This window comes from Branchiostoma floridae, chromosome 6 (genome assembly GCF_000003815.2).
Source record: "Branchiostoma floridae strain S238N-H82 chromosome 6, Bfl_VNyyK, whole genome shotgun sequence".
Taxonomy (NCBI): Eukaryota; Metazoa; Chordata; class Leptocardii; order Amphioxiformes; family Branchiostomatidae; genus Branchiostoma; species Branchiostoma floridae.
In genome coordinates this window covers 8,960,742-8,988,471 of record NC_049984.1, presented here as the reverse complement: position 1 = coordinate 8,988,471, position 27,730 = coordinate 8,960,742, and the positions used below count along the sequence as shown (strand labels likewise).

General features: G+C 39.6%; 1 protein-coding gene across 3 annotated transcripts; it reads right to left on the bottom strand.

The window, feature by feature from the left end:
• Positions 1 to 65: 65 nt before the first annotated feature.
• On the bottom strand, positions 66 to 27,568 carry LOC118418461 (neurofilament heavy polypeptide-like). 3 transcript variants are annotated; one of them, XM_035824390.1, is made up of 13 exons: positions 27,369 to 27,567; positions 25,002 to 25,053; positions 16,012 to 17,376; positions 12,560 to 12,605; positions 10,838 to 10,882; positions 9,705 to 9,778; positions 9,022 to 9,092; positions 8,864 to 8,866; positions 8,306 to 8,372; positions 5,556 to 5,636; positions 5,110 to 5,190; positions 4,619 to 4,713; positions 66 to 4,093 (listed from the first exon to the last, which is right to left on the bottom strand). In XM_035824390.1, exons 3-13 carry the CDS (start codon positions 17,277 to 17,279, stop codon positions 3,828 to 3,830), a joined length of 2,097 nt encoding a protein of 698 aa, XP_035680283.1. In that variant the 5' UTR covers positions 17,280 to 17,376; positions 25,002 to 25,053; positions 27,369 to 27,567; the 3' UTR covers positions 66 to 3,827. The 3 variants fall into 3 exon arrangements, with proteins under 3 accessions (XP_035680283.1, XP_035680285.1, XP_035680286.1); XM_035824392.1 differs by lacking the exon at positions 25,002 to 25,053 and having other exon boundaries at positions 27,369 to 27,568; XM_035824393.1 differs by lacking the exon at positions 8,864 to 8,866.
• Between the last annotated feature and the right edge of the window lie 162 nt (positions 27,569 to 27,730).

Below are 27,730 nucleotides of genomic sequence, written 5' to 3'. Positions count from 1 at the left end.
TGTACCCCATAAAATAAACACAAAACCACCAAGGATTGGCCATAAACGATAACACACTCAAACAGTCTGCTCATGATGTTTATTCTTGCTTGTAAATATGTACAAGTGTACATCTACATATACTCTTGTGCTCTTAACAAACAAAGCTTACTCACATTGGACAAGTGTTGACAACTGCAGTGGAAGAATTCAATAAATATGCAGATCCATACATATATCTTAGCATTACATGTGTATGAATAACTTTGATTAAAAGATGGACAACATTCTTTAAAAATCATTCAATCTTTATGGATTGTCAAACAAAAATGACAAACCTGAGCTTGTTTTACTTTTGTTAATTTTCTTGATTATCATAACATGTTACATGTTCTCAGAATGAAAGCTGTCTTAGAGGCAGCATTGGGTACTTCAAAAAGTGGAACTTTCAGAACTAAACATCTTTTCCACAAATGGATTCTACTCTTCAACCCCCTCTCGTCTCCAAGTTGTCAAGTTTTTACTTTGCCCAGGGAATGTCAAAGCAATAATAATCCTGTAGTTGAATCATGTTCATGATCATGAAAAAATAATCTTGATACAGGATACAATGAGCAAACTTTTGAAGTGCCCAATTCAAGTAAAATTACCAGTCTTCTTATCATTCCAAATACAAAAGAGAAAATGGCAAGAATATTACAACCCATGTTTACGTTCCAATTTATATACACAGTTTAAATTCACACATTAAAAAGGGTACCAATATAAAAACATACCTTTGAAAAAAGTTTTAAAATCTAATACAATTTATAATTTAAAATCTGCAATGTATAGTACACATGTTTGACTTAAGAGAAATAATCCTGCAGATACTAGGATGGATGAATAAGTACATGTAGGACCTGTACATATTCAATAAATTTCATTTTTATGAGACTCTTGAGGACATTGACACCTTATGTATACACCTCTCCTACTTTTGACAGTCAGGTTTTTGAAACATTCAATATGAAGATAGTCCATCACACAACACACTAAATAATCTTCATCATGTAACACGACATGGCTACAGAGTAGTCATAAAAACAATATATGGTTGAATACATTTATGTTGCACATGTAGTCGTTTCTTTGATGAATATATTTGAGAAATGCAGAATACACCAGTGACATACATCATTCATGTTGTGACTGTCTCACTCACTAACAGTGCGTGTGGTCATCTTAGACCATCTTCAGTGGGGCCATCAGAACACACACTCGCTTACATATACGTAGCCAGTACCGGTAACAACAATTTCCACAAAGCTGTCATAACGCATTGGGTGGACTGCATCATGATTGCACATTCAATGATATCCATATATACCTCTGATATGTTCTACTTTTTGCTACATATACATTCTCTAGTTCATGTCTACAATATTGCCGCTACACAATTCCTATACACTAGTACTGCATACATTTACTGTACTTCTATACACAGGCAAGCTTTACATAGAAATTACAATTTGGAGGACTTAACACCCACTCACTCACTCACTCACTCAATCCTCTTCTGCGCCTAGTGGTCCTTGAGGCGACAGAAGGTGTGTAGGACTTAAACATATCTCTATATCAATACATGTCTAACTATCATCACAATTGTCACCAAATGTATATCTAATATGTCGCAGCAAGTGCTAGGTTTGTAGTATAGCCATTGCCTCTACTTCAGGTTCCTTTCTAACAATATATCACCTATACACCTGTCTGTGTTTACATCATACCACAATAGTGAACATCACTGGTTTGTCCTACACAGTCAGAAGTAGATTTGTTCTTCTCACATTTGACATGTACGAAGATATACAGGTATGGCAGCATTGACAAAGAGAATACTCTGACAAGACCAACTTTAGTAGTTTATATCATATAATGTCTGGTCATGTGAAATACGACAATAATCCAAACACTTATCATGAGTCATCATTAATGGCTGCATACAACATTTCCTCTTTCTTTTCCTTTCTATCCTTCATTTACAATCAAAAGATGGTAGCACTTTCCAGATGGTATAACTATTTTCCTAATTAAGTTTGATTGAAGGTTTCCAATGAGAGTAACCCCCAACTATAAGCAGAAATAATTCACATCGACTTGGCTTGACTGGTACATTGAAGTTCAAATTACAAAGTCTGGCTTCTGCTAACCTTACATGGGTTTACTTCATATATAAACAAGGATACAATTTGTAGATCACCTTCATGTTGTAATTTTCTGTGACACATGGCATCTCCCAAGTCAGACAGATGAGGTGACAATGCTTTTTGTCATGCAACTGCCTTGGATGTGACAATGTGACACTCCTAACACCAGTGTACAATTATACCACTACACAATCATGTACAGTTTGGACCACTACATACTGGAGCACGCTACACCAATGTCCATAAAAACAACCACTGATTCAAAAGCCAACTTGGGTACAACTTGAAAGTTTGCAGATATCTTTGCTTTCCATGCTAAAGCAGCTGCCTAATAGTTTTATGTACCATCCAATAATCAATTACATTTTGTATCTGCATTTCAGCATTATCTTGCCTGGGAGGTGCCCACTTATCAATCTTGACAATCTTGCTAAAATTCCTCAATATTTGGCCAATCTAGTTTTCCTCCTATTAAAATGGCCCGACATACAAATTTTGATTCAGTCAGTCCAGTGCAAGACTAACCAACATTGTCTTGTGTACATTTGCATCTATTGTCCTTTGTAGACTGTTTTAGATGTAGCAGTCCTAGCTACATTGTCATCATCATTACTATGTTGATTTGTTCACAGAACATCTACTTCTACATCTTTGCACCATACCCCTGGTTATGCTGACTCTCCAACAGATATGGAATGCGCAAGCACACATAGAGCTAGAAGACCAGCATTACTAAGTATTTAGTTAATGCAAAGGTTACCATTTCTTCTGACACACATGAAGACTACACACTTTCCTACATTATTGCACTTAAATACAAATCACTTGCACCCACCTGATTTGCAAATGTATTAGCTGTAAGTTACGACAGACAGACACCATGCAGGAATGTGGAAGCACCAAACTGTGGCCAGTGGTATCTGGCCAGTTAAACAACTGGTGGGGTCACCAATCACCGTCTTGGACTTGCTTCAATTAACATTTTGACCTCTGGTAGCTATACAATATCAATAGGAACAGTTGAACCTTTAGAGTGTGTGATCAACATCACACAGGAAGGGTGAAGTCAAGGAATGTCCTTTTCCCCCTCTATCCTTCATTTCCTCACACCCTAACAATAACTCCTACATAGATGCTGTACCTACAAAGATGCCCTATAACTATCTAATACCACTTAACAATTAGTTTTTCCAGGGATATTTGACGGTGTTTTGTTAGCTGTACATATCTATATCTATTTCTATATAATGCTGCCAAATCCTGTTGAAGTAGTGTTCTGTTGCTAAAACCAGTAAAATCTCCAAAGGCAAAAGCTCTACTTCTAAAAACAGTTTCCATGAAATGTGAATGGAGTGAATAGTGGCATTCCTATCTACAACAAAGCTGCCTGATGATGTCAACAGTTCTGTTGACTTTGACGATACACTATAAGCTTCTATACGTATACTTAGATACTAAGCTTCTATACGTATACCTAGATACTTGAAGCTTAGGATAATTACAATTTGCTTATGAAGTGAAATTAAAAACATTTCCCATAAAAAAATTATAATCTGATTGCCACAATACAATTAACATAAACTTTGGTACAAAATTAAAACTGCATACGTTTATGCCACATTGCATGAGTCTTGGATGAGTGCACCAATGTTACGTAGTTCACTCCTTCTCCTTCTCCTTGTTCCCATTGCTAGTCTTCCATGTCTTCAGGCTGGTGCTGATCTTGCGCAGACTGCTTAAACCAGCCGTGAGCATCTTGGAGCCAGAGTTGTTCCTCTCCCTCTGGGGACTCTCCTTGTCTGCTGGGGCAGGGGGCGTCTCGGCCACAGGGGAAGGGGTTGGGGCGGGGCTGTGGGGGTTTTCTGGCTGTGATTGGCGGATGACCTCCTCCTTTTCCACATGTTCTTTCAGCATGTCATACTGGTCTGGAAGTGGGAGTAGAAGAGTTTGCACATACAGTTGTACTGGTGAAGATTATATCCCAAGTCTTTTCTGTCCTCTCCGCAAATGATCACGGAGAGGACAGAAGAGACTCGGGAGCCATGATAGGGCTGGATACCAAGCTATCTCAACAAGGGACTATCCTGGTGCAATACTAATAGGATCCAGCAGGGGGCATTGCTTCACAATTTATCCACATGTAGCATGTAGACATTGTATCCCTTCATTTAATATCTTCATAAAAAAATGGTGGTAAATTTGCTTTTGGTGTCTCTGTGTGTCTTGTCTGTGTGTTTGTTTTTCTGCATCTTTGTGGTCTGCATAACTTAAGAATCTCTGGATGGATTGTAATGATATTTGGTGTGAGGATAGGGATTGGAGTGAAAAATGTTAATATTGGCCTCTTTAATAATTGATGTGTGACCTTGGTAATACACTCTTGTTACTAGTAGAATCTGTTGTTTTGAAATACCCATGTGTGGTTATCTAAATAGCATACATCAACTCACCAGAACTCAGGTTACCAATGATGCTCTGCTTCCTCAAGAACTCCAGGATCAGGTCCTTGCTGAGCCCAAACGCCACCATGTTACTGGTAAAGGTACTGCAGCAAAGAGCATTGCAATTTATAACACAAACCACATACTGAGCGATAGACTTCTCTTAGTATAAGAATTAAACAAACTGTAACCCCTGCGGACAACCTTACTCGCATATTTAATCTAATTGCATCTCCCATCATCATCTGTCAGTCTGTACAGATATTTGCACATTGAACACATTGAACAATTTATGATAAATTATATGTTTCCAAATAAGAATTTTTTCAGCAAGAAAGGAGGTACACTTGAGAGCACACAGTTACATGTACTTCTTCAAATCAAGGCGGTTTTATCAAGCCTCCTTGTTCAAAGACATCACTTGGTGAAACTGTAGGATTGAAAATTGCGTGTAGTTTTTCTTTTCATCCATGTTTCTCTAATCTTAAAGAAAAACTTACCCCAGTTGTCCAAAGGTGATGTTCTCATTTGCCTTGTGGGAATCCTGTCTCTCCTCAGAGGACAAGGAACGCCAACCCTCCCTGACATCCAAGACACACAAACATTATCAACATCTTCTGACTAATTACAATGTAACTGCAGAAACAGTAAAGCAAATGCATTGTTTCTTAAGGGTCTGCATGGGGGGTCCTGACACCACTTTACGCTAAATTCGGGATGGCTAACTACACTTTACGTTAAATTCATGAAAGCTACCAACGCTTTTCGCTTCATCCGACTACAAATTATGTAAACTAAAAAAAGCTTGGCTACAAATTACGGGAAATTAAAAAGGCCTGCCTACGCCTTACGGAAAAGAGCATGCAGATATCACTCTAATAATCTTTAAAAAAAAAGAGAGACAAACTTTGAATAAAAGAAAATGAAAAGTTTGTGTGGTGGCTACCTGGTAGATGGTGCGCCTCTCTGTGTACGCTCGTGTTGGACTGATTCAAAGAAGGCTGCATTCCAGAAACGTATGCTCTTCCTGTGGGACGTGAGGAGCTGCATTAGTCTTTATCAGAGCAGGCAGGGTTATCTCCTCCTGGCAGTTATCCTACTGAACAGTGGGCACCAGCCAGCCACGGTGGTATTCAATTTCACTATCATAGCTTTGGCACTGAGTCAACAAGTCAACCTTTTGGCAAAATTGAAATGTGATGGCCTTTCTGCAGCAGATATCTTTTGTTTAGTGCTTTTATTCAGTAAATGTGAGGACCTTTCCCAGCGTGATATCATTGTGAAGTGTTTTTATTCAGTTGATGAGACGACCTTTCCCTAGAAGACATCAGTTCAAAGATGATTCTTTGCTGAAAGTATGCTGGCTTTCCCCAACCGGATACATACTAGAAAAGTTTTTATTCACTTTAATTTATTATTGCAATGCCATTACCACAATAAGAACTGGAACAATTTGTTAGTACATACGTATAGAATACAGTAATTCTGAGGTGTAACACCAGTTCACATTTATCTGGGGGGTAACCTATATCCGTTGTTTTGAAAAACAGAGCATTTATAATTAGGGGTATAAAGCTGATGAACGGTGTAATATCTTAAGAAAGACTGCAAAATTTTAGAAAGACTGCAATTTGAAAACACCATTAGCTATTTCAATATCCCTAAATACCCTGCTTTTGAAAACAATGGATATAGGTTAGCTCACAGATAAAGGTGAACTAGTGTTACAAAATGCATATTTCATTTAACACTAAGGGCACTGCTCCCCCAGTTCATGAAGCTGACAACACAGAGAGAAAATCACATCAGAAAATGATGGATTCCTTCATTAATCAATCGGCAACTCGAGGGCATCAAATTTCCAAGGATTGAGCTCCCGTCCTACCAATAATGTCTCTGGAACATCTGACAGGTAATGGTTCACAGGAAAGGATGTGGTGCAGCAAATATATGTAATCCAATCTATTTGCTCCCCCGACACACTGTCATTGTGACTTGCAGTCATCTATGACTGGTGAGGCAAATCAAAGGTAACCTTCAGAGATAAATGTTGCACACAAAACAACTCAAGGAGCAAATGACTCAATAGCAACACCTGGCCTTCATTTGAGGCTGATGAAATCATCCACGGCAAATGGCTTTCATATGGCACAGGTACAGGCAGGCTGACAGTTAATAACTGTAGGATTACATATATGAAGGTGTAGTGCCATGAGATTTCAGTCATGTGACAGTCTTGTGCAACGTCCAGAAAAATGGCATTGATATGAAATAGGACTGAGAATAGGCTGACTGTCATGTTCACTGCCTACAGAAGATTATCTTATTGGCTATAGTGGTCCTACTTGGGAAAGTCTTGTGTGAGACACAGAAAAGGTAAGCAAGGCATTTGTCATGTCTCAAGCAACACAACATTGGCTTCTCATCTTACAGTTGAGCAAATGTCATACTACATTTTCCACTCTCAAATCTTAAGTATGAGGATATCAGGAAATCAACTGGAACACCAAAATTCAGTACAAGTTTTCTAACTGCCATTTCTTTGATTCAAGAAAGATGCGTCAACATTGAAATTAGATTCAATTTCACTTCAGGTTCCAGAACCAGCAAATCAGTTCAGAATGATGCACAGTAAAATATCCATGGACACAGCAATATATACATGGACATCATCAGAATCAGCCAGTTGCAGTTGAAGTGCTCCTTTCCCTGTATCACTGTGCATGGCACCATTGACTCATATCTATGGCGAGCAGACTGGACCTGGCACCATTCATGTCAAGCATTAGGGATTCAAAAGATGCAGCGGGCACGACCTTTTGCGTGGGTTATTCAGAATGCATTATGCAGATATGATTACCAGGGTAGCCTCTGTGAGAATCAAATAACATGGCGGCATCATGTGACAATCCTCCATAGCCCTCTGCTGGTGCTGACATCTGCATGCCCTGCCCCAATGGGAGACGTGATGTTTCAATTAGCAAAAATCAATTACTAGACTGGCAGAGCATGCGGATAGGGATTGCCTGTAGGGGTGCCCTTCACTGGAACACTACACATGTGTACATGTAGGTTCTGTGGTAAAATGGGCAACATTTCAGGTTTGGCAACAGGTGCTCAACACATAACCAACCTGACAAGAATGTTAATGATGACTTGGTTGTATTTTTATGTTGGGGTTTTCTGTTTATCATTTACAGCATGTACAGCAGACTTATTTAAAACCATTATTGGTCTACAGATGTGACTGGAGCAGCCTGAAAACACTTCAGAATCTACTGACCAGTTCTGCAAAATAATCATCTTCTTCCAACCAGAGTCTGATACAGTGATTTTGTTGAGTATAACTATCTGCTTTTATTCTGAATGGCTTTCCATGTCAACTGAGTTGCCAACCAGTGTACATTGTACTATTGACACAACACACATGAACATGACAATGACAAATGGGTGGGTGGTTAACATGATGCACAGAAAACCAAAACAGAGACAGTTAACTAGAAACTGGAACAATAAATCACACTCATATGTGGTGCCAGGCTCTTGGAGGCTCTTGGAGGCCGGCAATCAGAGAACGCCAGCAATCAGCGACCGAGTACAAATAGAAATAGCCAGCAAAAGTGTATTATGAGCCCCAAAAAAGGCCCCAAAGAGCCTGCTATGGAGGCTAATAAAATGTTATATAAGCATGCTTACCAGACTGGCTGGTCCTTCAGGTACATGTACAGGAAAACCTTCTGCTCCTTCCCAGGCTCAGGTTGATCTGGAAAGCAAGCAACTTGCATAATTCTCAGTGTACTTCATACACAAAGCTTCATGCAACAAACAACCCGCATGATTCTCAGTGTATTTTTCATACACAAAGCTTCAGGCAAAAATAGAAAGCAGTCATCAGTCATCAAACACATATCCATATGTTCTCTAAGTCAAGCATACAATATGAACATGATAACACAATTACCATTTTGTTCTGGAGGGCAATGTTTGATGATTTTCAGTGTGCTCTATGCACCAGGCCTTAGGCAACACTTAGAGAACTTTAGAATATCATTGATATACTAGTATATCTTTCACAACCAACCAGTAGAACCACAAGAATACATTTGACATGATATCATACAAAATCTAAAACTTGTTTGATGCACAAGTGGTATAAGAGCCCCTTTATTACATTAGCCTTCGAGCGTTGCATAGGCATGCCATGGGTATTTGTTTCACGTCACAGTGTACATGTAAGAGCAGTTTGCTACTTACCCACTGATCAGAATGAAGGTGCAAGCAAGAGATACAAAGATTTCGTGATTATTAATGCATGTACTATACATTTCAGAAAGCAAGCAACAATAGACATTAACAGCAGTAATTTCTATAAGTAAGCACCAGAAGGGAGTTCAAAGACAACTGTCTCTCACCTTCATAGTAGAAAGTGAAGCACATGTTCATGAGAATCTTGGCAGGGATGAAATCGTCTGCCTCTCCGCATCTATAAGTTGCAGGGATTGAAACAAAGGCCGATATTGAGAAAATCATAAGACATTTAAAATCCCACCACATGTATACAGAAGTATAATGAAGTCAAATCCCAGATATTCGATGACCATGACTTTGAAAGCATACAGTCATGCAATTTATTGGACATAATTCAGAGTACCATAAATCACAGAATGTCCCTTAATACGAATTTATAGCTTTACTCGAATCATTGACAGCATTTATTATCTTGCATGTAAGTTTCACACAGTAAGACTTCAGTAAGCAGAATGATCTAATCTAACTTGACAGTTATCGATGCTATTGGGAGCAGCTATGTCCATACGTTTTGGGCCACTTGGCCAATTTTCAAGGGCCGTGGTTCTAATTTGAAGCTCCAAAACTAGGGCTTGACACGACTAGCAAAAATACAGTGACTGTTACTTACAGACCCGTATTCAAATGGTATGGCTCTATATGGTCAGTGCTTTCTACTAAACAAACTGTATTTGAGGCATTCTTCTGAAACTAGCTGCAAGGTACACACAACAAGGTTATAGGCAGGTTGTATTTAACCAGTAGGTAATCAAGAACAAGCATGATGGTAAAGTCATTTTGTACTTACTCAAAAAGAGCTATAGCAAAACACTGCACTAGGCGATAGAACGTTGTTTCACTGACGCACTTGGTGTTACACCTCTGTAATAAAGCAAAACACTGTTAAAGAGACCTAGTGTGGCATAATCTTTAGCCTACTTAATATTTGTTCAATTTTTGTACTGTAAGTTATATGTATATGTATGTGATCACAATATCAGCCTGCTGCCTGGTGTCCACAATGTATTGTTTTTGTCACGTTTGAAGAAAGTAAAGTAAAAGTAATGATAATCTTTACCAACTACCATTGTGGTGTTCAATCAAAGAAAGGAGTCTACATAGTGAAGTATCCCAACCATGCAACAGTGTACTGAAGTGAACAGTAAAATTATGGCATTTAACTATACCGCATTCATCATTTTGTAGCTTCAGATTCTGTTCAATGCAGAGGACCATCTTTCATATCAATCCCATGCTGCTTTGTGCAAAAACCAGGAAAATAATTTTGTCACTTCCTTAAGGTTTTCTTTTGCAACAGCCTTTTATTAGCTTGTTCCGGTGGTGACATGATCCAATCAACATTCTTGATGCCATGATGTATGAAATGACCTTCACCACACAGGGTAATATATAACCTGATTGTGTCACCATGAAAGGTTGTTCCATCTAGATGAGGCCATCTGTTACCGGCCCCTGCTGGGCACATTCAGTCAAACCTGATGCACCATTATTGCACAGTGACTCCATCTGTTTATATTGTTCAAATCAAGGCCAATGGTCCTTTCCTTGTTGTGGATGCCTTCAAGTGTATCTTAGGGCGTTCAATACATCTTCTTAAAAGTCAACATTGCCATCAATAAGGCATACTGGAGTTGAATAAAAACGTAGTCTTGGACAGAAATGTGCTTCTCAAGATAAGGGGAATGTTTTGTATTTCATAGAGGGTTTTACATAGAAATTCTAGGATTTCTCACTTCCTTGGTTTTCACTACTTTAGGCTTCGCATTGAACGATTTCCACTCTCTCCAGACAGACAGGAATGCTGATTGACACTAGTCTGCCTGTGTGTTCCCAGCTTTATTTGGGAGAAATTATCTTCCAAAAGTGCAACTTTCTTGTTTCTGACATTTGGTACATTTCCCTACCAGCAGGGTGTCTTACCTCACTGTTGACTTGTCTGGCAAACCATTTCCTTCCCGCTGGTTTCTGCAAGGTACATGACAAGATCAGTACTGGCAATACTACTGTGATAAGTCATCAAAATGGTAAATACTCAGTCTCCAGTGCAAAATCCTATCCAATTTCAGAATTTTGAAATTTTGATTTACACTCACATTCTATTTGACACTACAGAACTATAGGTATATCATGTACAGTAGAAGCCAGATAATTGCATAACGGATTAACGCACACTTCTGTTAATTGCACGGAATCCCCAAATCCCAAACTGATGCGGTCCAGCTAGGTAACTTCGCATTATTGCACCAGCCGGATAATAGCACAAAATCCACTGGCAAATAGGCCGTGCTATTAAGCGGCTTCTACTGTAGTATGACTTGACAGTCTTTTAGTTTATGCTATTACAATATACTATAAAGGGAAATTCAGGCTTTAGGATGTAGGATAATTCTATGTGTCGAAAGCAAGAGAGTGGAGGTTGCCAGAACGATGACCATGCAATTTGACATGCCCTCGATAATGGCTTGTAGGAACCCAAGATTACACAATCAAAATGATTTCGTGGGGCCCAGTTACATTAAAATGCTTTCATTTGGCTCCACAAAATGAGCAATTATTTTGGAGTAGCAGTGACTTCTTCCAGAGAAAGATGAACTTCAAAATGAGTTGCGATGTAATACTGATGCTCACCCAAGTGGAAGAGGAAATCGTGGGGGCAGCAGGGATACAACTCAGCTTTCAAGCAGAAATATGCAATACTACATCCACAGGGCACAATCTGCGTCATCAACATGACTTTCAATGACGTGGGGATCCCACCAGTGTGCTGTGGAGCACCTCACTATCCTCTTCTATCCTCCTGTGGGAGGCCTGCATGTAACCTACCCTAGCCTATGGTTATTTGAATCATTACTGTTTTCAACTTTAGATGAGAATTTGATGATGATAGTGTTTGTAGATACACTGCCACCAGACAGGCTATGTTAGATTACACATTGTCCTTCATGAAGGATTCTTGTTGCTACACAAGTTCCTGGTTGGCTTCCCACGTCATTTTCATGATATAGGTTGTGCCCTGTGGCATCAATATCGGAAATTTATGCCTGAGGGAACTTTTCTTATCTCAATAAAATGTCAGTTTCTCCCACCCTGTGTAGGTGGGAAGCTTGTGTCCTATACCAACCTTCAAACTATGCTGTTGCTAAGCCGTAGTGCAATTAGACTTTTTAAGAAATTCGATTTGACCTAGGAAAATCAGTGTCCAAAACCCGAAATTGGTTTGGCAGGTTTAATTTCCGCAATGACACTGCACATCCTTTAGTGACAACAAGTAATAAGTGGGTGCCTGCCATATATCCTGGCTCAAGTCAGACTCATTACTTTCTGACTTCCTTCCACAGAGGTTCATTTCACACTTGGCCAGGCAGCGGCAAGTACGTCAATGAAATACAAACTCTACTTAGTGGTGGTCAAGCTTCCTGGCACTGATACAAGTCTGCTCACTTCATCACTGTGTTTCACTTGTTTGTTGCTTCCCATCTTTCTACCCCTGCTTCCAAAGACAACCCCAAACCAGTCTCAATATAGCAGCACAAAACTGCATCCAAAACAATGGAAGGCAAGCATGATATATGTTTTACAGCATTTTCCTTAGATTCTATATCAAGGAATGAATTTAAATTTAAGTTTTCACCAACAACTCACCCGACACATTTCTCCAAAGTGGGACTGTTCATCTGGACCAACAGGGCTGGGAAAAACATGAAAATGAACAATTCTTGTCAGAAAATTGGTCAAATGATTCAAACCATTACTACTTTTTGGTAATACATATCATAGCATTTTTCCTAATTCATGATTGTACCATCATGACTAGCATGTTCTACATTTTCCAAATCCGTCATCACCTTTCATTATCAAATTCCTTACCACTATTAAGAAATAAAGCCTTGCTCTTCAATATCCTTCAGTTTCCAATTTTCTCAACTATATGTAACCTCATTACTTGTATAGCTTTGCATTAAATCATGTATAAAATATGTCTTTCTATATACAGAGTAAGTACAAAATCTACATGTATCTCAAACTCATTTTACTTGTACAAGACAAGTTGTGTCAGATGCTGTTTAGAATAACTGCTACCACAGATCATCTGCTGCCCTAGCTTGACATTTCTGTCATTCATTATTCCCATGATATCATTCAGCGGTTATTGATCAATGTTAGTTGTAATATAGTTGCAGAACTGTGATGTTTTCCCACAAAGATATATGTAGCAAAAAAAAAAAGAGCTTTCAAACCAAGTACTAGTACGTATATGCATGCCACACACGTAACTATCATCATCATGCACTATAACATATCCTGCACTGAAGACCTCAGCACCATCATCTACACAATTGGCAAGACAGGCCAATGGCTTGATACATGGATGGCACTGCAGCACTGCATGATTTCCATGTAAGGGATCCCAGAAGTGGGCCATCCAACACAAATAACCACATAAAATATTCAGAAGATATTGAGAGTAAGGGTACTTTTAACCTTCATACATGTTGTATATCTTTGCCAAATGCTTTGTACCTGTATCAGTCTCTTCATGTTATATTGCCACTAAAGACAGCAATAAGCTTATGTAACAAGGAATGCGCTTCATCTAAAAAACCTAAATAATTAAGGAATTTTGGCTATTGCTGTTAGCTTTTTGTGTATATTGAAGACTACCATTTGGTGGTACCTTACATGGTTGTGCAATTCTTATAGCGCTCTTAGCTCTGATGAAAAAAGTTCCCATGAAAAAAATTGTGTTCTACTTAGTCATGCCCCAAGAAAAGCCCTACTCCTTTTTCTTCATCATTTTTGACTTTGATCCAAGAGAGTATACTGTACAGCTGACAGGAGCCTGCTGCAAACGTCTGTTCGTGCTGATATGCAGCAAACCTCACTGATCAATACACATGATGGAGTAGCCAGCCAAAATGTACGCCTGTTTATTGGACCAGGTTGACCCTATCTAATCCTTAATGCTATAATAGCCCACTCTCTAGACCAAGACTCCATTTAGATTGGGACTAGATAAGATTCTTTAATCCAAGCTCTCCGGAAGAGGTTTCTGGGGCAGTATGTGACATGCATTTAGAATGGTGCTTATGGGAGTCAGAACTCTATTTTGTGCATCTGTATTCAAACTGAATGATTGATATTTGAACAAATAGTCCACAATGTACCACAACTTGGCACAAAGATGAAGTACATCACAAAGGGTGCTTTCTATTACAACATTAGTGAAGGGTTGAAATTTAGGTTTAACTCTTTGGGATTGCACACACGTTTTTCCCAGAAACAAACTTAAATAAAAAGTATTTTGGGAAGAAAACCCAGAATACAGAGTTTAAAGGCTGACACTACTGTCCCTGTCCTTGGTGCTGAATCACACACATCAAAGCATTTGAACTATTCTAAACAAAATATCAAACGATGGACATCTTGCTGGAAACAAAACATTATTGCTGAGCAACAACAAACTCCTTAGTAATATTTGATTCCCCATTTTCCCAGCAGGACATGCATCATTGATCATTTTCTAGATGGATGGTACAAATGATTTGAATGTGATTCAGCACTAAGGACAGGGAAAGCAGTGTCAGTGGGTTCAGCACTAATGGCAGGGACAGTAACTTCAGTGCTGTTTCAGCAATAAGGACAGGGACAGTAACTTCAGTGTTATTTCAGCACTAGTGACAGGGACAGTAACATCAGTGCTGTTTCAGCAATAAGGACAGGGACAGTAACATCAGTGTTGTTTCAGCACTAACAACAGGGACAGCAACATCAGTGTTATTTCAGCACTAGTGACAGGGACAGTAACATCAGTGTTGTTCCAGCACTAACAACAGGGACAGTAACATCAGTGTTATTTCAGCACTAGTGACAGGGACAGTAACTTCAGTGTCGTTCCAGCACTAAGGACAGAGACAGTAACATCAGTGTTATTTCAGCACTAACAACAGGGACAGTAACATCAGTGATGTTTCAGCAATAAGGACAGGGACAGTAACATCAGTGTTGTTTTAGCACTAAGGACAGGGACAGTAAGATCGGTGTTGTTTCAGCACTAAGGACAGGGACAGTAACATCAGTGTTGTTTCAGCACTAGTGACAGGGATGGTAACATCAGTGTTGTTTCAGCACTAAGGACAGAGACAGTAACATCAGTGTTGTTTCAGCACTAAGGACAGGGACAGTAACATCAGTGTTGTTTCAGCACTAAGGACAGGGAAAGTAAGATCAGTGTTGTTTCAGCCCTAAGGACAGAGACAGTAACATCAGTGTTGTTTCAGCACTAAGGACAGGGACAGTAACATCAGTGTTGTTTCAGCACTAAGGACAGAGACAGTAACATCAGTGTTGTTTCAACACTAAGGAGAGGTACAGTAAGATCAGTGGTTTCAGCACTAAGGACCGGGACAATCATGTCTGATGATTCAGAACTAGGGATAGGAGTGACAATGTTGATTCAGCACTAAGGTCAGTAGGGTTAGTGTTGATCTGTTTCTTTACAGTCCAGATTTATCTCCAGATCAATGTATAAGGACAGTAAGAAACTTTAAGAAGCATGCATTTCACATTGATGTCACTGATACAAATGTAACACAAAATTCATGGTCTATGTTCAAGATTTAAGATCTGGCATCACTTTGATTTCGATTTGGAAAAAAGTGATTCATGATGCAAAAACAGTTGTGCTATTCAGTGTTTCTCTTCTTCACCTGTTGAATAGCTTGTATAGTTGCAATTGAGCAGCCTGGTTTCCAGAGGTTTGTGGGCATCAAATTCGCACCTATCTAACCTTTTAACCACCTCAATGGAACACAACCCATCAGGACTTTCAAATAGCCCCTAATGCTTCCCAAACCAGCTTGCTAAATGACTCCACCCAGTCCCCCACTCTCCACTTTAGTTACAGTAAGGTAAGTTCTAATTAGCTGTTCAGAGATTACCTCCTACAGAAGCACATGCCTGAGGAATGATGCCTGATAAACGGTACATTACCGTGTCACAGTGGGGGAATACTTTCCACTTACACGCTAATCTGCTCTTCTCCCGACAGTTACTAATGCATAACGTGCTACTGCTGAAGCCAACAGAAGACTTACCTGCCATTGAAGACATTACTGACAAACATCTCCATGAAAGTCTTACAGCCCATCTCCTCCTCATCAGGCGATGGCTCTGGGGATGACATGATGACGCTGCCAGCCCTGCTCGCGGGACCCTCATCACTCGATGTTCCATCTCCGCTGTGATCTGACTCCGGGTCATAACTACTGCTGCGATCACGAGGAATGATTTTCTTGGCCTTTCTCACGGCAAGATGAGACGGCACTTCAGCCTTTCCACCTTTGCCTGCTTCTGGAGGAGCTTTCTGTGGCACAGCACCTTTGCCTTGATCTTCTGAGGGAGGAGGCTGATCAGCCTGCACTTGCTGCACAGGTGGACTTTCTTGTGAAACCAGAGCTACAGGGGTCTCCTTCTTTACCTCCTGGTTCCTTTCTTGTCGAGTTTGTTTCTCAACACTGCGCTGCTTTCTATGTGCTGGTACTTTTTGTACAGGCTTCGCAATGTCCGGATCTTTTCCTCTTACTTCAACTGTAGATGTTTCTTCCACTGGCTCAGTCTGCTTTTCAGTCTTACTGTTGCTTGGCTCAACTGGAGGAGCTTCTTTTGGTTTGCTCTCTGTTACAACAGGTGCCACCTCCTTTTCTTTGGTAACTGGCACTACTACTGGAGTGTCCTTTTGTTTGTTTAGAACTGTCTCTGCTTTCTGCTCAATACCTCTAATTGCTCTAGTTACTAAATTCATTGCAGGCTTCTCACTGGCTTGTTCTACATGTTCTGTTGGTTTGGAACCAACTGTGGAAGTCTGTTCTGTGGCAGGAGGTTTTGAAGCAACAGCAGTAACTCCTGCTTTAGTTGCTATCTTTTCCTCCTTTGGCTTCTCTCCTTCTTTCTTCACCACTTCTCTCTGCTTGTCCTTCGCGGGTGGCTCAGGGCTTGGTTTGCTGGGCTCCTTGGGGCGACTTTTACGTGGAGAACTGCCACCACTGTCTCCTCCTTGGAAACGAGCGATCATATCCCGAACACTTCTGGGCTTCTCCTCAGGAGACTTATGCTGAGAAATGTTATCCCCTGTCGGTTCGGCTTTCTCAGCAGCCTGCTGTTCTGGACTTGCAGGAGAGGCAGTTGCTTCTTGCTTCTCCTCTGTGGTGGCAGACTCGGCTGTCTCTTCACTCGGCGGCTGTTCCGACTCCTCTGATTCATCCATCTGATCCTTTGTCCGCTTGACCAGCTCTGCAAATTGTGTCCGCAGGCCGAAGGCAAAGGACATGCCTGACAGTTTGGATGCCATGTCTGACGCGCTCATGTTTTCTGATGTGTGTGTTTCACAGCAGGAATGATAAATCAGGTAACATCTGTTCTCAGACCCAGCTCAATCTGACAATGGCTCCAGAACACGAAGTCTGAAAAATATGATAACAACAAACTTCTATTATAATAGGAAAATATTGTCCAATAAAACAAAAGGAGAATATGAACAGAGGTTACTTTATCTTTTATCTACATGTAAACTGAACAAATTTAGATAACCTGAAACTGTAATCAATATGCGCATGATTGCTGATGAGTCATAAGGGCTCATGAACCCTATTCCAGTGCTACTTGAGTACTGTTCTAACGAAGTAACATGTTAGACTAGGTATGAATCATAGAAATGACTTCATCATTAGAATTACCATGTACATGAGCTTTGATTCCCTGGTTGGATCACCCATGATGCAATCTGTAGTGATTATGTTGCCTCATATCAGAATATGCTATGGCAGGTGTTTAGTCTATAAACTGCCAAATATCATGGTATACACAAGGAAAATGAGTGAGTGAAACAAATGTACCATGAAGTCACTTGTTTACAGGCATACAAAGGTAGTAATCATTTTTTATTGTAAGGTACGTAATATATACAACATCTTTTGTTTATGCGTGTCAGGACGATGACTAAAGCTCACCGCATGATTCTACCATCTCATCAACGATCTTTCAAATCTGGGGAAGGACAAAAGGATCAACCACTTCTGCTCATCATCCATAACCATGACTGATTGACTTACCACCAATCATGTGACAGTCCCTAAGTAAGCAGGTTCAAGGTCAGGAAACAGTTGATTGAATTACCATGACGTTATCACATTCTCTCTGCCAGTTGCTGGCATACCCAGCCTGCACCCTCAAAACTGATCTGATAGAAGATAGTGTATCTTCTAATGATAATAGCTCAAAGGTTGACACTACATTATTATACATTACTTCTTATACTATGATGTGGGTAATTTCTTATTAGTAAATAAGAATAAAACCAATTATTTGCCTTGAGAAATCATACCAAGACAAGAATTTCCCATCCATAACCTCAGCTTATTTGAACTTCTCCACAGATTTTATGCCAACATCACCTCGAAAAGATATATTGTGTAGCTGTAGGCATGAGGGTTTAAAGAATTTAAGGTAAATGGAATAGAAATACGATATCCAGGTAATGTGCACTTCACATCCCATCTCTTTTTCATTTCAAATATCGACAAGGCAGATTCCCAAGGTTCCTAAAGCAATTACAGTACAAGGGCCATTTCCAAGGTAGTACAAGATAAATTCCAAATTGGTTTGTCTACTTTTACTCACTCTTGAAGAAAAATTCAGCTCTTAGAGGTGGTACGGTAATTACGTCTTATGGTACTTAAGTCTTATCAGCAAGCTCCTGGGACAACATTCTATCTCAGAATTTCTGTTAGAGGTATCTTCAAAGGATGACTGAGCAGTGTTTTCTTTCTGTTGATGTATTTTTTCTTTCTGTACTTTCCTGGTCAACATCACTTTGAGTAACATGAATCATAAAATCAGTATAGACAAATTTTAAAATGAAAAAGGAATATTGAAATTTACATATTAAGCCAAAGGATGATATGGGTGTTTTAATATTCACCCTTAGCTGAAGAGATATTCAACAATAATTGGATATGGAAATAAGACAATCTCAATATATAGACATGCCATAATATTCATTTTTCATCATCATCATCATCCGGGCGTGCTGGTTGCACGGATGATGATGGAAAATAGAAACATGAACTCAATGTCCTCATGCAACCTTTAATACACAATTAAATATGCAAACAATATCACTGATAATTTGAAAGTGTTGTGACATCTTTCCCTGAAATGTCTCGAGTGACAGTCTCTGCAAGATAAAAGCTTATCAAATTACTACAGATCATGAATATGCAACTATATACACGACATTCTATTTTGCCATCAACATATACAAATGACTGTTGGGCTAGTCAAAAATTCTCACTGAAAATGAGATGTTGATAAAAGGTATTATGCAAATACATCAAAATCCCTATCAATCCTTCAGAGAGCCAATATGACACAGGATAAGCTCACATATCACATGGCAGACTATTCTGTTTACCTATTGCTTTCATACAAACAGATGTTGACATTATTCAACCCCCTTTTCTCTGAAATTTTCCACATTTGTGATGCATAACCTCTTACGTGACCACTTCTACAAAGCAATTATATCATTGATTCCATTGGCAAACCCACAAACCGCCCTCAAAGGACTCTCTGAATCAGCACTCTCAGTCCCATACTTCCAACCACGAGGGGGCGTGGCCATCTGGCACTTCTATAGTCATGCCTGCTGATTGTAGTGCCTGATTTATGGGTTTGCACAGCATACTTAGCGAAATTTGGGTGGTGAAGGAGGCACATACTTACCACATCTCACAGCCACTGAATACAGAACAGGCTAAAACGTTTTCACTGTACCGTACTGTAATGTGAATTTCTCACCCTGCCTGTATAGATTGTCACGACCTTCTGCCAGTGGTGGGTTCATCCATGCACCAAATTTGTATTGGTACATCGATGCGTCAGCCAGAAAACCGTTACTTAAGGTAGATGCTGCCATTCCTGAGGTATATAAACCTGAGGGCTAACCTGCTCACAGGCTGATGCATACATGCAAAAGGTTACAGAAGGACAGAGCATCCTGTCACTGTCACTGGTTAAATGGTTTCCGGCACTAGCTCAGAGGACACCTTGGTAATCCTGAAGCTTGCAATCAATGCGACATGGTAATTATAATAAAGCTGTGAGAAAAGCACGAAACTTCTGATGCATATGTTTTACTGAAAAGTACCTCCTTTCACAGCTGAAGCCTTTCCTTATCAGAGCTAGTTTGTAAGGGCGCTAGCCTATGGCGTACACGTACCGCGGCAAGATCCAATACATTTTATCAGTCACACGAACGGGACACGCATGGTTGGAAATCTATTACACCATGCAAATCAAATAAGAAAGATCAAAACTAAATGCATTTTGCAGACGTGTACAACAATGTTAATTCTATCAAGGTAAAGTAATAAGGTGCACAGAGGAATACCCTTTACTAATCACGTACTGCTCAGAATAGGAGCCAAATATCCATTAGCCACTGCATGCAGCAGCAGCAGCAATAAAATCTGCTATATTGTGTGCTGAATTTTACAAGGCTTGATACATGAAAAGGGATTCTTTATCATCTGCCTTTGTAGTAAACCTGAGTCTAGTTTCTGCACAAATTTCCATGAATACTACCTCTGGAAGCCAATGACATTGGAAGGTCATATGCGCAGCATAACGGGCTATGCAGTCAGCCACCTCCCCCACCCCTCTCCATCTGAATTCTTCTTCCACCGCAATCACATACATATTTAACAGAGCCTTCCCAGACTGGCAATGGGTGCTGATATGGGCAGAATTCTCTACCTCAATTCCTATGGAAACAATGTGTACCTTACCTTTGCTCCATCCCACCCAGCAGTAATTTGGGTAAGTCCAAACCGTGTATTGATTGCCTGCCTACAAATGGGAGATGATCTGTACCTGCTGCGTAGTCATGTGAGTCATTGTAAATTACCTACGCTTTCCCATGGGGCCCCTGGGCCCTCTCTTGGCAGTCCGATACATTACCGCACTCTCACAAGCCCTCTCTCTTGACGGTAATTCTTTCCCTATCTGGTGATGATACCCTCTTTATTTTATAGAACACAGGCCCTCAAATTGTTTTAAGCCCTAGGAATTCCCTATTGGAGCACAAGATGCTAGTATACTTGCAAATGTTCAACATCATATAACAAATTAGCATGTAATGTTTCCATGTACTCCTTATGCATGATTATATATCATATAGACTACAGATTTCCGTCTGGACATAGTATTACTAAATCACTGGGTTTAGATTAGTCTTTTAAAATTTCTTTAAAAATACAGTATTTACTAGGTTGTTTTTTTTTAAATTCAATCTCATGTACACTAGTGAAGACATTGCAGGATGCATCTTAAGAAATATGTTCAATAACGTTACATGATCAACATATAATTGAGTCGCAAGTTAGGGTACTCTCTGCAGTCTTGACCATACTTTTATAGCCAATTATTTGACAGCATTATCCTTGAGGAGAAATTAAATCAGGTGGTGACCAAAGTTTGAAATACAACATACACACAAACCTGCCCTGGCCACCTCTTCTGTCCAGCCTGCTGTAAAAACTAGCCATAAATGCCTTTATGTATGAATGTGTATGTTTTACCTGCTCATGCTACCATCGGCACTATCCAATAAAAATCCTGTAACGTAAATGCCGTCCAAATGTGTCATCAAAAAGGTCACTTCATCATGTTGATTCCCAAATGACATAATATTTCATGCTGGTTTTGTCCTCTCGGCGGAGGACCCCAGATTGATGCATTTTCATGGCCGAGCACACATAAAAAGACCCTTTTACTTCAATTTTGCTCAAGGGGACCTAAAGCATATGTGTGTTCAACAAGCAGACAGAGTCATGACAAGAATATGGAGCACAATATTAGTATGTATCAACATACTGTATAGCATACAATTCTTTTTCAGCAGAAGCATATTCAAAACTTGTATTATCATCATCATTTGTAGCATAACTGCATAAGAATATCCATTCTAAGACTTGAAAGCTGGAAAAATGAAACTTAAAATGACAATGGCAATGGCAGTAAACACAATATAAGGGTTTCTAGAAAAGGCCTGCCATTTGCAACCAAATGCAATGTTCACCTATTTTCCCTTCCACCAAGTTGACATTTTATTCTCAGATGATATGATACACAAGTGACAATGCGAATAGAATGTCCTAGTGAGGTACACCAAGTGCCAACTTTTCAGGTAGAAAATGTATCCCTAACTATATCTGTAGCTCAATAAAAGCAGCAACATTGTTTAATACTTAATATGTGACAGACATGTAAAAACTGATGGGTGTATTAACTCTGCATGAGCCCATAGGCCTTGGATCACAGGACAAAGCGGGTACACTGGTAATGTATAACATGGAATTTCACATCTAAAAGGGTCATTAATAAGAAACAATATGCACTTTGCAGGTGGTCTGGGAAAACCTGCAGCCATTACTGTGTGCTGCACAAGTTGATGCACAGATTATGTAATGGATGTCAATGGTAATGCAGAGATGGCATGAATATTATATTATAAATATCATTTCATAAATATTGTACAATTTCAATTTCTATACCCTTCCATTGTCAGGGTTGATTAGAACTGGCAATCCTAATTGGCCAGCACCACAGTTGGAATAGACCAAGCCCCTCTTACACGTTACCATCATATATCATCTGCATTAACTTCTGCAGTCCAGTTATTCCTTTATTACTGACAGGACCATCAGACCAGTTGACAGAGATGAACATAACAGAGTTAGGAGGTTATCTCATTGATGATTTTTGTTGAGACTACATTGATCATGTAGCACGGGTGACATTCTGGTTCATTTTTGGCTATGTGAATATCGGAGAGGATCAAACAAGGATATTGATTACTGGGGGTCTGCATGCTCTTTTTTATTTTCCTTTATTCGTAGGGAAGCTTGTTTATTGTACGTAATTCATTGTGAGGATGGGAAAATTAACTGTAAAATGTGGCCAGTACATTTCATGTAAAGCGTAATTATGCCTAAAAATTTCACATAAAGCGTAATCGAGCCTAAATGTCCCGTAAATCATAGTCTGGCCTCCCAATTTTCGTAAGTTGTAACGTAGTCTATCAGCATAGTTTGCCCCTCAAAATACAGGAAATGGCATATCAGAAGGTCAAGATTCTACAATACTCTTCGTTGACCTGTCTTCGTTGAAAACTTGTAAGGAGACGTCGCCTTCAAAAACCTTTTCTGCTAATAGCAATATCATTTGAACTTAGCTTAGTCTACCAGCAAAATTTGCCCAACAAAATGCAGGAAAATAAATAGCGTTTTAGAGGGTCAAGATTAAAGAAATTTCCTGGACCTCCCTTGTGAAGCTTTGTGTCTTCAGCACTCAAAATGCTATAAATATATTGATTGGAGGGTCACTCTCAAAAACATTTTTTCGCCGGTAGAAATGTCAACTCAAAAGTTAACTCTGTGTATAGCCAGCAAAATTTCGCTGAGCAAAATGCAGGATAAGAAATGGTCTTTCAGAGGGTCATGATTTTATCATCATGGTGGATCAGAAAAAGTTTTCAAATCAAGGGTTGAGCTTACAAGGTCCTGAAGATATGAGAGAAGGGATATTCTAAGTTGGTTGTAGTTAGGGCAGTACGATAAATAGTGGACAATGCTTTCACTTCGGGAGCCACAGCTGCAAGAAGGACTATCTACTAAATTACGTGTGGATAAGCTAAAGTTCAAACTACAGGTTCCCATGCAGAGGCGTGTGAGTAAAATGCAGGCATACCTGGGGCCATGACTAAAATGTGTGTTAAGGGAAGGGAATTACTAATTTTTAAGATACATTTGATGACGTCATTGGCACACAACAGACAAATGTGAAGTTGTTAGGAATCCAGGGCAAGAAAACCTGGGCTACTAGTACAGTCAAACCTGTACTAGCGGCCACCTGGCCATAGTGGCCACTTTTTGTCGGTCCCTTGGATTCGTAATGATTAAGAAATAGGCTTAGCGACCACCTGCCCAACGCGGCCATTACGGCCACGGCGGATGGCTGATCTATAGTCCGGCACGCATTCGGCCACACAGCAGCTGTATCGTCACCCAACGCCGGATTTAAAACCTTTTTATTTTCAAAACCAAACTGCCCTACCGCCGACAAACGAGGTCATATAAGGTCAACAGACGACACCACTATTTTTTACGGAGGTAAATTGTTTCAAAGTTACGTTCTAATACACTATCGCTGAGGTTAATTTACATTACAAAAACATTCTATCTAAATAAATTGTTATACAGATAAAATTATATGAACTTCAGACTACGGTGGATTGTATTCTTACATTTATTAAGAGATAAGTCTAAAATGACAGGCTTTTCTTGTGAGGACCACATTTACATAATGGTGGAATCTGACGTGTGAACCATGTGTAACTTTTTGCTTGTGGTCAATTAATCAGCATTTTCTCTATAGCGGCCACCTCTCTATAGTGGCCAATTTTGACCAGTCCCTTGAGTGGCCACTATAGACAGGTTTGACTGTATGCACCTACAATCTTCTATATCTTGGCATCATTGTCGAAGATATCAGGGATTCAAAGTCAAACTGAGGTATTGTACAACTATGTACCTCAGAGCTGTCATAGGAGATTCTTTGCGATATCAAGATAAAGCCTTTCAGTTACAATAAAATTACTCTTTTACATGGCAGAAAAGCTGTCAGCACCCAGTCCAAGTGTGACAAAATTGAACATGCTCTAAAGTGGGCCTATGATGTAAAAGGGTAAAAGCTTGCAATCTCAATAAGGTTAAATTAAGAACCATGCCTGTATCTGATTAGCCACTGTTCTAATGGAACACAGCTGCAAACATTGTCAAAATAAGATATTCATGATACGATGGACAGAAATATTCAATCTAGTTATCTTAATCTAAAAAAGATGTTATGTTCTCTCAAGCAACGATACCACTAAAATATCAGAGAAGCCTTTCTACACATTCTGGTCACTACAACTACAACTACAATATACATTGGATTATGTCTAGAGATTTATGTATCAACTTACCAATATTCTCCTGATCTGTAAGAGGAAGTCTGTTGAGTCAGTCAGACATCAGCTGTAGCAATACAATCAGAAGTCAGACAATGATACATAAAACAAGGAAGTAAGTGAACCAGGAAAAACAACAACGAAAGCAAAATGGGAGCTGTGTTGATGTAATTCTTAGCACTGTCATACTCATAGACATGTCATGGGACAAATATGCTATCAACAGGATGTGAAAACATTATCCAATATGATATGAATGAAAGTGAAATGGGACCTTTTTACTGGATACAAAGGGCAAATATCACAATTTTGGGAGGATTTGAGAAAATTGAGACTGTAAAACTATGGGTACTTCAAATATTTCAAGACCTTCAAGTTCAAGTCTACACTGTACTATCACAGCAAAGGTTATAAGACTTAAGCCCCTATCTCACTAAGCGGAGGCACTGTTGAGGTACGTTGGAGTTTGACAATGCAAACGTACTTTACCCTACCTTTACCTTAACAGGCATAATGGTACCTCTAATGAACTCCAATGTGCCTCCAATAACCAAAAGGCACTGTTTTTTATATTCAAAAATAATGCAAGTGGGAAAATGCCCCTGTCGTACCTCTGCCATGTCTCAATTATGCCATTACCATGCCAGCAACAAAATGCGAATGTCAGCTGCAAGGTTATAAGATATGCTTGTAAGATATGCTTCATATATTGTACCACGTATCAAAAGTCTAAAATCTATTTCCGATACATTTCATACTGGGAACTTTGGGAGCCACTAGGCATCAATGGGCACAAACTGATCGCGAAAGTGTCCTCAACAGGCATCATCAATTCTGAAAAAAGAAGTATGTAAATTGAAAGATTTGTTTGGTCTGTATAAATATCAACATACAGTCAAACCTGCCCGAGCGACCACCCCTTCTCAGCAACCACCTGGCCATTTCGACCGTTTTTTCTCGGTCCCGATTTATTTTCCCATTGACATAAGCATTAAGTGACCTTTTCTCAACGACCACCTGGCCAACGCGACCGCGACCGGCCCAAATTGGGACCTATAACGACCGCATCATTTTCAAGATTGAGGTTTTCATCGATTTTTTATGATAATTAGCGCGATTTTGTGCCGAAATCGGCCAGTTTGCGTCGGATTTTGGGGTTAAATTTACAGTTTACAGTGTGCGTGTTGTATTTGACATTAAAGACCTCGCTTCTTTGCGTGCGTGCAGTGTGCTTGCTATTTGCCATTAAACATAACGGCAACCATTTATACTTTGCATCGGGCATGTTTTGAGTCGATACTCTTCTCAGCGACCACCTGTCCAAATCGACCGCTTTTTTCCGGTCCCCCGGGTGGTCGTCTTGGGCAGGTTTGACTGTATATCATTACTCATACATGGCATCAACACATAACAGAGTAAAATCTTGTATGGTTTGTTAAGGTAATTTCTTTTACTGTAAGAGTCTTTTCAAAATTAAGATTAGAGGTGTACTTCTTGATATCTTTTTATCATTACAAATTCATTTTTCATTACAAATTCATTTTGGATGCATTTTAATCATGATTTTAATTCAATGACAAAACTGCAATTTCCAAAAAAATCTGCTCATCTGGGCTTGAAATGCAAAATATGCACCACACGTCAGTGTGACCGTGTGACCTCAAGGAACATTTGGCTAATAAGCACAAAGGTACCACAGTGAACTCAACAGTACCTCAGCCCAGTGAGACGAGGGCTTAAGCATGAAACCACATGTACTTTGTGACAAATCTGAATACATCAACTGTACAAAGCAAGTTAGGTTTGAATCGTTTTAAGTGCTACCTATTATGATATGTAAATGCAATTTCCAAGTATAGATTGGTGGATAGTGGGTTCACCTCTATAGAAAGTTACTGCAACAAGATAAAAGGGAATATATAAATAATATACATCAACATTCATGTCAGGAAACAGCGGTTCACTACCCGATAAAATAATACGGTGGAATAGAAGCCTTGAAAAAAAGACATGAAGAACCCACAGCCTTAGACTGGGCAGGCAGGGAGCAGGATAACTGTCACTATTCATTACAGTAAACATCAATATTAAAACAGAAAGCACAACACCTAAACAGTAGAGTGTTAAACAGTAAATACAACCTGTTCTTTATCGACCTTGTACAAAAATGATCTGAACAGATAATACGGTAACAACTGAACGGTAGGGAAACGTGAAAACTAGCAAACTTGAAAACGGTGCTTGTTGTTGTGAAGTCAGCCCCTCAAGCTTCCCCATGAGCACATCTGGATAATTTCCCATGACATGCCGTGACACGACATCGATATGACCCCGCTACCAGTGCACTGGTTTTATCGCAGGAAAAATTGCTCTAATCCTCACCGAAATCACAACAGCCCACCGCAGTCTTCCTGCTCAGTTCCTACCATCGTCTTCCTGACGACACAGTTCCGAGATCTACTTGATCCTTGCTGGAGAACGAAGGAAGAAGAAGGAAGTCGACAGCATATCCCGCACCCCCGCGCCTGACTGATCTCCCCAAGGACTGAGGAACTGCTGAAAGATTAAAAACACACCCCCTTAGTGGTACATTCAAAAACAGGGATGTCGCGATAAACTGGCGGAAGAAAATAAAAACTTTAATGGCTAAATTTTCTTTATTAATAAAAATACATACAAGCTAACATATATTTATGGCTTTGTAGTACAAATATAATATCTAAATGCCACGAAATTATTTCTTT

Excerpts from the sequence above, each read along its gene's own strand:
- LOC118418461 (XM_035824392.1), bottom strand. The coding sequence starts at position 17,279 with ATGAGCGCGTCAGACATGGCATCCAAACTGTCAGGCATGTCCTTTGCC. Across the intron at positions 10,883-12,559 it reads ACTTTGGAGAAATGTGTCGG|AAACCAGCGGGAAGGAAATG; the intron begins GTGAGTTGTTGG and ends TGTACCTTGCAG. Across the intron at positions 9,093-9,704 it reads TTTGCTATAGCTCTTTTTGA|ATGCGGAGAGGCAGACGATT; the intron begins GTAAGTACAAAA and ends TGCAACTTATAG.